The 11,144-nt window shown below is 33.7% G+C and overlaps 2 protein-coding genes across 14 annotated transcripts in view; both read right to left on the reverse strand.

Moving 5' to 3' along the window:
- Nucleotides 413-8,780, reverse strand: LOC107617727 (F-box/LRR-repeat protein 14). 13 transcript variants are annotated; one of them, XM_021112225.1, is made up of 17 exons: nucleotides 8,577-8,779; nucleotides 8,206-8,415; nucleotides 7,590-7,888; nucleotides 7,385-7,531; nucleotides 7,089-7,296; nucleotides 6,718-6,864; nucleotides 6,033-6,107; nucleotides 5,444-5,515; nucleotides 4,909-4,980; nucleotides 4,455-4,526; nucleotides 4,238-4,309; nucleotides 3,733-3,807; nucleotides 3,443-3,514; nucleotides 2,653-2,796; nucleotides 2,061-2,132; nucleotides 1,385-1,531; nucleotides 413-899 (listed from the first exon to the last, which is right to left on the reverse strand). In XM_021112225.1, the coding sequence occupies exons 3-17, from the start codon at nucleotides 7,782-7,784 to the stop codon at nucleotides 715-717; spliced, it is 1,755 nt and encodes a 584-aa protein (XP_020967884.1). In that variant the 5' UTR covers nucleotides 7,785-7,888; nucleotides 8,206-8,415; nucleotides 8,577-8,779; the 3' UTR covers nucleotides 413-714. The 13 variants fall into 13 exon arrangements, with proteins under 13 accessions (XP_020967884.1, XP_020967886.1, XP_020967883.1 ...); XM_021112227.1 differs by lacking the exon at nucleotides 8,206-8,415 and having other exon boundaries at nucleotides 7,590-7,764; nucleotides 8,577-8,780; XM_021112224.1 differs by lacking the exon at nucleotides 8,206-8,415.
- LOC107618882 (2-methoxy-6-polyprenyl-1,4-benzoquinol methylase, mitochondrial) overlaps nucleotides 10,143-11,144 on the reverse strand; it is a gene marked incomplete in the record, with an annotated part of 4,725 nt that continues 3,723 nt past the window's right edge. The window contains 1 exon segment of the mRNA XM_016321058.2: nucleotides 10,143-10,729. Within this exon segment, the coding sequence (XP_016176544.1) occupies nucleotides 10,628-10,729 (102 nt within the window).

An 11,144-nucleotide genomic window follows, 5' to 3' on the forward strand; every position in this document is an offset into this window, starting at 1 on the left:
TAAACATAATTTGAAACATAATTATAAATATTGTCTCCAAAGTAACATAAACATAATCTAAACCACTCAATTTTTATCTTCATACTCTTGTAAGGTTAAAAAAAGTTAAGTTTTGATAAAAAAAAATTGTAAAAATATCCCCTCATTTAAAAAACATTAAGCCCGACGGAAAAATCCACCCCACCCCACCAAAACCCGCGATTTAAACGGTGAAATTAGGCGGACTTTTGCTATTTATCGGTCCCAATTTTTCATCCCGACCCGCCTTTTTTGACGGTTATGCGAGCCGACCCGTCGGGTCTAGACCCATTTGCCACCCTTACATATACTATTAATGAGGTTGGTTTTAAGATTAAAAAATATTATTCATATGTTTATTCTTCCAAGTGCAAACTTTTAAATCACAACCTAAAACATTTCAACAACGCAAAGAGAATTCAATTATAAAGGTATCGTAGGTGTGCATAGAGACGATAGAGGATTATAAATCTATCCACACACCCCCCATCACCTTAACGCAACCCAGAATCATCGTTTTACATCATAATTCATAAATAACATATTCACAGAGCAGAGGCAATTCACACCTTTTCATGAAGCCCAATAAGCCTATACACGATTTGAGGTTGTCTTTCCATGTTCCTCCCTAATATGATGTTGGTACCATATTTACATATATACTAATATACAGATTAGAATTCCTCCCCGAACTACCTATTCTGGCCGGAAGCTGACCAGATTCGGGAGGTGTGTTGATCTTAGTTTCTTTATGTCATATGCTGTCACCTTGCAGGATTCCAATGTCAGAGACCTCAAGTTCTTCAGTGTTCTCAAATGCTGCAGACCAGAGTTGGTGATGCGAGAATTTGAAACATTCAAAGAGATTAATCGAGTAAGCCCTGAAATTTGAGTGCACAAACATTGAGCAACGAAATAATACCACCAGAGTCTGCATATTTCACAACACCTCAAAATACATCACGCTCAATTTTTATCTATCCAAGCCCACTTTATTATTATTATTATTATTGCTTGTTGTCTTCGTCTATTATAAAATTTATATTTCTATACAATTGGGGAAAAGGGATGATTTGGTACACAAATTTTGTTCCTAAAATGCCTTCCATAATGTAGAAACATATTTGTGCTATTTCTAAGATTCAAACCCGCAACCTCTTAATTATAATGCCAGGCATTTACCATCTTGTTTGTTAATATTACACACATTTAATAAAAAGAAAGGAGGTTAGTGCAATAGTGCATACTAATACACTTATTTTTTATTATTACTATTATTATTTCTTCATGCTAGTATTTACGCAAAGTGGAAAACAAAGGGGAAAAAATGCAGTCATGGGTTTCTGAAGGCAATGGCACTGCATACCTGAAATTGACTCCAGGCTTTTGTCCGTAAGGTTGCAGTTTTGTGATAAGTTTAGGCACATAAGACAAGAAAGCGCTCTAATATTTTTCACACCGGCATCAGTCAATCCTCCACCACATATCTCCAAGGACCTCAGGTTCTTAAATTCTGTAATATAATACAGTTGAGCAAAATGGTAAACTTCGAGTATAACCAAATGGAATCAAACAGAAGCAGCAAAAGATTTAATACTAGCATAGAAGTCTATACAATATATATTTGGGAACTAAAACTAAAATTGTTTATGGAGCTTGTCAGAAAGAAGGCATCCCAAATTTATAGTTATATCAGCCCAGAAGGTGCATCATCCTTTCCAAACTAGAAACGTGCGAGACGGAGGAAGAGAGTTCGAGCTCCACATCTAACTGATATCAAGTGATCTGATCAAACAGATGTCCTATAGGACATGCTCTCACAATTAAGATTTAAGATAAAAACATTTCCTACTTGAATTTCACAGAATCCAAGTTCATAAGTTCATGCAATTTAACTGTAACAATTAAAACTAGACTTGGTGAGAAACAAAGAAAACAATTACAGGACCATATATCAACTGAGAGTCATATTTCAACTTCCAGTCATGTGAAAACTAAAAATCCAGGGAACTTGAAACATATTTAAGTAACATTAGACATACTTCTCAGATAATTTGTTCCATAATCTGTGATTCGGGCACCGAATAAATCAAGGTCAGTAAGCCCAGTCAAACCTGCATCAGTAAAGTGAGAACTATGGATGCTGCAACATTAAGCTTAGAAGATCATGAAACAAAGTACTCTAAGGACTTGTTTGGACGATCTTCTCTAAAAAGATCTTTTTTGAAAGGAACTTCTGAAGTGAAAATTGTTTTATTTTGGATGTAGACTTTATCTTTTCAAAAATTTTTACATTAGGATGAATATTAAATGTTCTTATTTTACCCTTGAACATATTTTTTTCATATTATAGAAAATATCTTTTTCCAGAAAATGAAAATTATAACTTCTCAAAAACATATCTTTTTTTTTGTTTTACCTTTTTCTAGTGATTGTACTTGTATTAAAAATATTTTCCCACACATATAAAAAAAATTTAAAAAGATGTTTTTTTAATAATGGCTCCAAAACAAGCACTAAAGCTCAATGAGTGGGGAAAAAAAGTAATAGCAAATCAATTAGATAGAAGAGAATAGGAGTTTGCAGAAATAGAGTTATTCCTTTGAATTGTAGTACATCCATATCAACACATACTTGTAAGGGCTGCCAGTCCAGCATCAGTAATTTGGTGAGCATCCAAATTAAGTGACTTAAGAGATGTGAGTCCACACAGTTTCCTTAAACCACTATCACTAACCACAGTGAATGACAGATTTATTTTCTCCAGGCCAGACAATCCTAAGAGAAATTGAATATATAATGATATAATAAAAAACTGTTAAGAGTCTGCGGCAATGATAATCACAGAACATTGGGGGATAAAGGTTCCCCTCTAAAAAAGCAAAGCAAAAAACAAGATTCCTCTATAAAGCATAGCTTTCCATTATACATTATAGTATTTAACATGAAGGAGAGAGCTATTACAACTGCATTTCGCGTATAACTGTACAATATTGTGTAGAGTTTTCATATCAGATAACTTGTATTAATGTTGTAATTTACACGTACATTAGTATCAGCCATTGATTGCCAATTATTAGGTAATAATTACTTTGTTATACAAGAAAATCCCACATGCTGTAATACATATTTATCAACTGAAATAAAGTTCAGTTTTTCCTCAATTTCCCCCCTCCCAGTCATTAAAATGGAGAAAGGAAGGATGAAGCTAATTTTGTAAGGAGGAATACAATGAAAACACAATTACATATGTAGAGAATAGGTCCTACATGCCCTCAACAACTTGATATATGAGAAAAAAAATTTGTTAGTATCTCTGAAAACATGTTGAGATATCAAAACTGACATCATTACAAATACAAGCAGTTATTTCCACCAAAAAGCACACAAATAGAACAAGTAATAAGGAACTAGCATATCTAACCTGACAAATGGTGTAACCCAGTATCTCCAACTTCTGTATCAGACAATACCAAGCACTTCAGTTGCCTATGGCCTAAAAAGCATAGGCCAAAAAAGTCGGTCATATTTTCCCTTGGACAGTGGCATTTCCAATGACAAATCACATGTAAGGCATCATTCTTTGAGTTTATATTGGACACATTTATGCCACCGAGAGGAAAGGTGCAAGCTACTTATTTTTCACTTTTCCCAAAATTTGTTCGCAACATTTTTATTTTCATCCAGAAACAAACAAAATATTCAAGAACCTACCTGCCAAGTTGATCAACCCTTCATCACCAATCCTACATGAATCAAGGTTCAAGCTCTCCAACTTTGTCAATACTGCTAAGGAAAAAAAACTCCGTAATAAATCTTTTGAACTTTGATTGTAAATACTTCTATTTTCATTTATTTTCATTCCTATATTTTTGAAATCTAATTGATAATTTGGAAGTGTTGACTGCTGAGTTGGACTGCCACATACGATGACAACAATAACAATAAAACATTGTCCCAAGCAGTCAGTTACGTGGATCAAATGAATCGCCACTACATCCCGTCATAAATCATATACGAACTTAGCCTATTTATACTTGGATCTCGTGACATAAAATTTACAGGAAAAAAGAAGTAGTTCTGGACTATTGCGGGCATTGAACATTTCTCATTAAATTATTATATCGAATCATGGAATCACAGAAAGTTAGACCAAAAACCGTGTTTTCTGCAATGGGTTATGAGAGAGAGAGAGAGAGCAGGTCCATATTTTTCTCACCTTTCAAGTGTGCTAAACATGCATCAGTAATATCATTAAATCCCAAGTTGAGTACTTTCAAATTTTCCAGCCCTGCAAAAGTTAAAATAAAAAGTTTTCTACGGCTGCCTTGTCCACAATAATTCTTATGGTACAAGAAATTTGAAACAGATGAGCATATTTTAAAATATATAATTATCAAACAAAAATAGCAGATAGACAAGTCCCAACAGCTTACGTGAAAACTTTTCACAGCCGTCGTCGGTAATATTGCATCTATTAAGATTCAAGTTTGACAAGAGAGGAAGATCTGGCAAGAAACAACAAGGACATATTAATCTATAATATATACTAATAAACATGATGGAAAACATTTTACAGCAGCAGTACACTGACAAATCTGCATCTCTGAAGTTTTAATATAGAGCTGAGCTAACAGGAGGGTTTATTATTTGCTTGGAATGTGGGGTGCAGAAGTATCATTTTGGAGGGTGATGCAGAGTTTTCTAGAGAGAGAAGACAAGAATTCAACCATTCTCACAATGGCACCACTGCAGGATATCCTTAAATATGCTGGCTGGTTTATAGGTTTAGTAGTTGTATAGTTGTATTGTTTCTAGGGAATATAATAAAGCGGCCAATTTTCTAGATCGGCAATGTAATAAGCATAAAAGTATATCAAGCAATTAAACCTGCAAGAGAATCCAAGCATGCAGCTGTTACAAGGCACCCTTCCAAGTTTAGTAAGGAAAGCTTTTGCAATCCTGAAATGAACCAGGACATCATCGAAAATTAATGAAGCATAGATAATTATGAAATACTGAAACTCAAGAATTCTGTTCAAACTGGCAAGCTGAGATGCTAGTATTGTATATAGGTTTATATTTCACACTGCAACATGTCTACTGACTGACTAAAACAATATCAACTTCAGAAATTACAAGGACAAAAGGAAAAACAAAGAGACTTTTCCAAGAATGATTTATACAACTGAAGTCTACATCAAAGAAATGAAGCACAAGATTGCATATATAACTGAAATTTTTCCCCAGAAAAGACAAACTGATTAGTTGATAGCTGCATTCAGAATTATAACCATATATTCACATAAAAACAGAAAACAAAGAAAAATCCATGGAAGAAGATGAAAATGTTAGGTTGAACCTATAAAATAAAAAATCCTGATTGTTCTGAAACACCACAATAATACAAGGAAACAGGAAGTACCTTTTAGAAAGCTGATGCCAAAATTAGTGACTTTACTGCAAGAAATCTCAAGACTCTCCAAACACACCAACTCTGGAAGCAAATTGAATAAAATACATTGTTCTGTTAATCATTGAACCATGTGTTGACTAAGACAACAATGACTATACTTCTATATGTACACATCAAACTGACAATTATACAGTAGTTAAGCACAGTTGCAATGTGTTCTTTCTTAGAGAAATAAAAGTATTCACACACTTGAACTCATTAGCCTTCAGGAGCAAAGGTTTTGATATGGCATCATAGCCTCTTTGAAATTGGCAACTAGTTCAAAAAAGAAAAAAAGACCTTACAGCTAAACATCATTTGCCATAATGCATTGGAGCAATGTCATTGCTGGATGGAAATAAAATGAACCAGTACAATGCATCCCATTTTATCAGTATGAATAGACATCTTTTAATTTTATTAGAAAGCAGCTATCAATTATATAAAGTTTATAAACAATGTGTAATGGCAGAAACACGATGCACACTAACTGAAAATAGGAAGAATATGCTTAAAATTTTCAGCAACTGTAATCAAAGGGAAGCAAGCTGAAACAAACCTGATAGAGGCTTCATATCAGAATCGGTTATGCAATTGCACCATTTAATATTGAGTGATTGCAACTTGGTTAAACCTGAAAATTATCAACAAATCATTGGATTGGATTGGATTGAATGTCTCAAGGAAATCTATTTCTGTTTTCCATCCATGCTACATTAACACAACCAGCATAATAGAATTCCTTCATATTGTTATTCTCCTTCTACACAACTTGTGATTAACATGGACAATAGAGATTAGGCCATTTTTAAGGGTGACATTATTTATTTCACATAAAGTTTCTGAGTGTAATGAGTATATCAATTCCTGCTTCTGGAGAAGATCAATATTTCCTTATCTCAAACAACATATTTATCTTAGATATTCAATGTACTCAACAAATTTAAAAGGTGGACAGTGGCTTAAAAATCGTTACACTACTTGGCTGATCCATAAATTACATTCCACATCGTTGATGGAATTTTTGTCAATTAAAATTGAAATACGCAAACGATTGTTGTAGAAAACGACACAGCATCATGAAGGTACATTAGCACCTGTACAAATTAATTAAGTTTAACAGCTAGAATAGAAAATTCACACATCCTTTGAACACTAATAAAACAGGGGGTACTTGAAGAGAACCAAAGAAGACTGATCAGTAATGTTCTACTTTTTAGACAAATATTGGATTGATAACCAACCTTGAATGTGAACCAGGCCTCCATGAATCCCAGGACATCTCTCCAAGTCCAACTTGACTAAATTAACAAGACCAGACAAGATACTCATTCCTTGAGCAGATATTGAATCATTTCTTCTGAGGCTCAAACTTGTCAAGTTTGACAGACCTGGTATATAGTATAACAGTCGTCATAAACCTTCAGTTAGTGGCTGATGAATAAGCACTTAAATATTTGATAAACAACTTAAACGCCCAATGCAAACACAACACCAAAAACAAATGCCAGGTATCAGGGGACCAACAACCAAGTTCAAATATAGGAAATATGTGAATAACTGCCAATTATTGTGATTCCATAACAAAGACTCCATGAAGGAAAAGGAAGAATACCACTGATGCACTCCAGTCCATGATCCGAGATTTGATCACAGTAATTTAGATTTAAGGAAAGGAGATTTTCACAATATTTTAGGTAACTCAGCCCAAAATCAGTGACATCAGACCCAGAAAGATCCACGGAAAGTAATGATGAACCCTGTGATGAGATGACATCCATCCAAGAATCATTAACACCGGCATATTCACCCAAGTCAAGGTCCTGTAAAAAAAGCAGCATGATAACATTTTAGATCATAAGCGCACAAATATCTAGAAATCCAGAGGCAGAGTTAATTAAAAGTATATACCTGAAGCGCACAATCTCGAAAAGCTTCAAGGGAAACGCTGGTTAGGCGTTGGGAACAAACCAATTTATTAAAAATTTGCTGACTTATATCCCGAGGCAGCATAGAAAATGAATTATATCTGTCAATATCCTGTTGAAATAAAAATTGCTGTTGATTATATCAAAATTTAGTCCATCGGTGAAGGATACATTTTCTTGAACAATACCTCATTTATTTTCTTGATGCACAACTCCAACAGCGATGGACAATCTCCTTTCCGTAAATGGAAATCTACAGAAGGATAAGCGAACGAGGATGTCCACCATTTCAAACTCCCACTTTTGCAAAATCTTCGTGAAAGTCCTCTACATGGACTATCTTCAGAATCCCGCTCGGGCTTCCTAGAACACGCTCCCCCCATATCCAGGAAATATCTTGTAATCAATATTTGTCACAGAAATTGCACCAGAACACTAGTATATTCTAATCAATAACCAAAAATGAACGTATGCAATCAACGTCACCCTGTATAAAAGACACAGAGAGCGAAAGAGCACAGATGAAAAAGTTTTCAGTATACTTGATCATTCACACTGAAGCCATTAACAGCTTGAAAATTACAGCAACCGCATCATAATCAACATTTAACATCTTTCTCTTAAACTAATATCAACAATAAGTTAATAACAGCGCAATACATTTGTTTTTTTCAACCGCACGATGCTCCATATTCCAGAGATTCTCTTCGAACGGTTCCATTCACGTGAAAATACAGAATCTTAGGACACTAACGCTATAAATTACAGTAATATAATGAAGCAAAATTTTAAAATAATACTAACAATAATAACAGCGCGATTTTGTTTCCAATCGCAAGAGGCTCCGAGTTCCATCAACGATGAACACGAATATTTAGAGAAAAATAAATAAATGATCAAGCTGAATAATAACTAGCTAGATATGGTGATCTACGAAGTAAGAAGCCATGATCAAACAGCAGAGTCTCCATACTCCACAGACCACAGATTGTCTTCGAAATTTCCAGATGATAACTAACGAAACGTAAGAATAAAAAAAACACAAGTGAAAAGAAGTTTCTGGAAGCTGCGATGAAAATTTTGAAAACAAAAATGAAAGAAGGAAGCAGAATTTGGAGCGAAAACAAACGGAGCAGAGAATACGAAATGGTGAAAAAGCTAAGTAACAGTTTCACCTTGACATGATCGGCGATAAGCTCAAAACGACATCGTTTGAAGGCGCGCAGATCCTCTCTCCTGTTTTGAGAGAAAGAAGAAGAAACTGAGAAATTTTGGAGTGAGTGTAAAGGAAAGGGAGTTAAAAAAACAGAGAAAAAGAAAGAAGGAAGTGAGTGAGTGTTTCTGTGTGGGTGTGTTGGGTGGGTGAGAGAGGTGAGGGTGGGTGGGGAAGAGAGAAGTGCTACGTGGCTGGATACCGAAGCTGGATCCGAAGCAATGTAAGAAGGGCACGTGGCGAGTACGATGGGTTCGGAGAGCGAGGTGGATAAGAAAGGAGGGAAAAGAATAATAAAGAGAGAGCGAGAGAGGGATTTGTTTGTTGACTTTATCCGTTTGAAGAAGGCTGAGTGGGACCCGTTAGAGGGATGGCTTGTGAGCTTTGTGCACGCAATGACGCCACTCTTTTTGCGCCCCTGTTTCTTGCCTCTTTTTATTCTATACTACTAGTGGTACTGTGAAGATTAATTAGGCAATTCTTAAGACAGAGAATAAATTATTTTTTTTTTATATTATTGTATATACATATTTAATATTTAGATTAAAATTTTATATAATTTATTGTATTTAAATAAAATTATAGCTAAAATTAGACTAATGACTATTAATTATTGCATCATATTTATTCATATTTCTACGAATAAATACGTAAAAAATGGATTCTCTCAATTTTTTTTTAACAATTGAGAGAGTAAAGTGTGATCTTTTATCATTAATTTTATAGGTAAAACCAAAAATAAATATAAAAAAGAAAGCAATGAAGGATTAAAGATCACACTTTACACCTTCAATTTTTTTTAACAATCGAGAGAATTCATTCCCGAATATATATTATTCATTTTTTTATTGTACGATATTTTAAAAGCGAAGGTAATAGGTACTATTATTTACTACTCGTATTTGGAATAATAATAAATTAATAATGCCACTTGTATATATTATATTATATTTTTTATAAGAAAATAATTATAGAAATGAATGGATTATTCTCACCTTTTTTTTGGTACAAATTATTCTCCACTTATTTGGTTAGAATGGTATGGTACTTGTTGCTTCTACTACTCAATTGCTTGTGACTTTGCACTATATATTAGTAATTGATCAGAAAATTGTACCATGCATCATGAATATCTAATCTAATTGTACTCACTAAAAACCACAATATTACATATATGCAGATGAAAAAGTAAGGCTACTTCAATCGCTGTTTAAAGTTCAGATGAGATTTTATCGGTACTTGAACAAATATCTTAAGAGTTTTTTCTCTCCTTTTTTGTGCTAATATATATTAATACGCCACTTGTTCAAAATAAATTACCAAAATAATAACTCGAGTCTACACATACATAAAATGATGAAAAATGTTAGAACATTATCAAAATTTTATTTTTTGTTATTATTTTTAGTCGTCAACTCAATTTCTTTAGTTTAATAATTCAACAATATACTTTAACCTACATTTTTAAATATTGATATCTAATTAATAGTAAAAAATAATAAATTTTGATGATTCTCTAACAGCTTTCTAAAATGAATTCCGTCCACACGACATTTCTTCTTTTCGTAACACAAACATGCCAAACGTCAATTCTGTTTCTATCTTCTTGGTAAAGAATTTAACATAAGTAAAAAAAGTTATATACAAATTCTCACCAAAATTGTGAATTGCAAGTGCCAACTATGACCGCATAAATTAAAGAACATATTCTAACAGAGTCACTCTTCTCTGAGTAGATGATGACTTATCACACTTGACATCGGCATCCATGCCTATAAGCAGCTCAGAAAGATCCATAAATTATTGGATAAGGGATTAAATTGCAATGTCTGAACTAATGAGAAAATCAATGGTTTCAACTTTCATGTGACATGGGTAGTTATGCATATAATTTTGCTTATTAAATATGAAACCACTAATTTTCTCATCAATGGTTCAGATGTATTTTACTTGTATTTTAGAAGATCAGGATTGTGAATTATTAGATACATGTGCGTAAAGGTCATGAAAATATCAGATTTTGACCCCTGAATGGACGGCAACCACTCCCCCTACTAGATTCTCATACTCTACTTTCTGGAACCCTGCATCAGCAATCATTGATGCAAATTTCTCCTGCAAATTCAACATAGAATAGGATAATTAGGATAATCCCCCATAAGCAAAATTTCTAGACATGAATATATCAGAGCAAATTCTGCACAATGCTTAGTATGATAATACATAAACATGCAAGCATAAGCAAATATTCAAAAATTGAAGATAAAGCTCCATGGTAGAAAAACAGATGATAATGCTGAGTTAAATAACTGGGAACGCAGCTTGCTAAAATTAAATCATATGTAACAAAGAAATGTGGAATATCATCTCATTGGTCTACGACCCATCTTCCTACTCAAAACCTGGTTCCCATCTTTTCCGAACACAAAATACAGGCTCACTGTATACTAAATCCAGCCATGTTGAGAAGAATTAAGAGATCCATTAGCAAGTGCAACTGATAAAGAAGTAAGAACATCAACAGCTACCA

The sequence above is a fragment of the Arachis ipaensis genome, chromosome B09 (genome assembly GCF_000816755.2).
Source record: "Arachis ipaensis cultivar K30076 chromosome B09, Araip1.1, whole genome shotgun sequence".
NCBI lineage: Eukaryota > Viridiplantae > Streptophyta > Magnoliopsida > Fabales > Fabaceae > Arachis > Arachis ipaensis.

Coding starts and splice junctions, on each gene's coding strand:
- LOC107617727 (XM_021112224.1), bottom strand. CDS start 7,784: ATGGGGGGAGCGTGTTCTAGGAAGCCCGAGCGGGATTCTGAAGATAGT. Junction 7,297..7,384: donor TTCGAGATTGTGCGCTTCAG/GTATATACTTTT, acceptor CTTTTTTTACAG/GACCTTGACTTGGGTGAATA. Junction 6,865..7,088: donor TGGACTGGAGTGCATCAGTG/GTATTCTTCCTT, acceptor ACTATATACCAG/GTCTGTCAAACTTGACAAGT.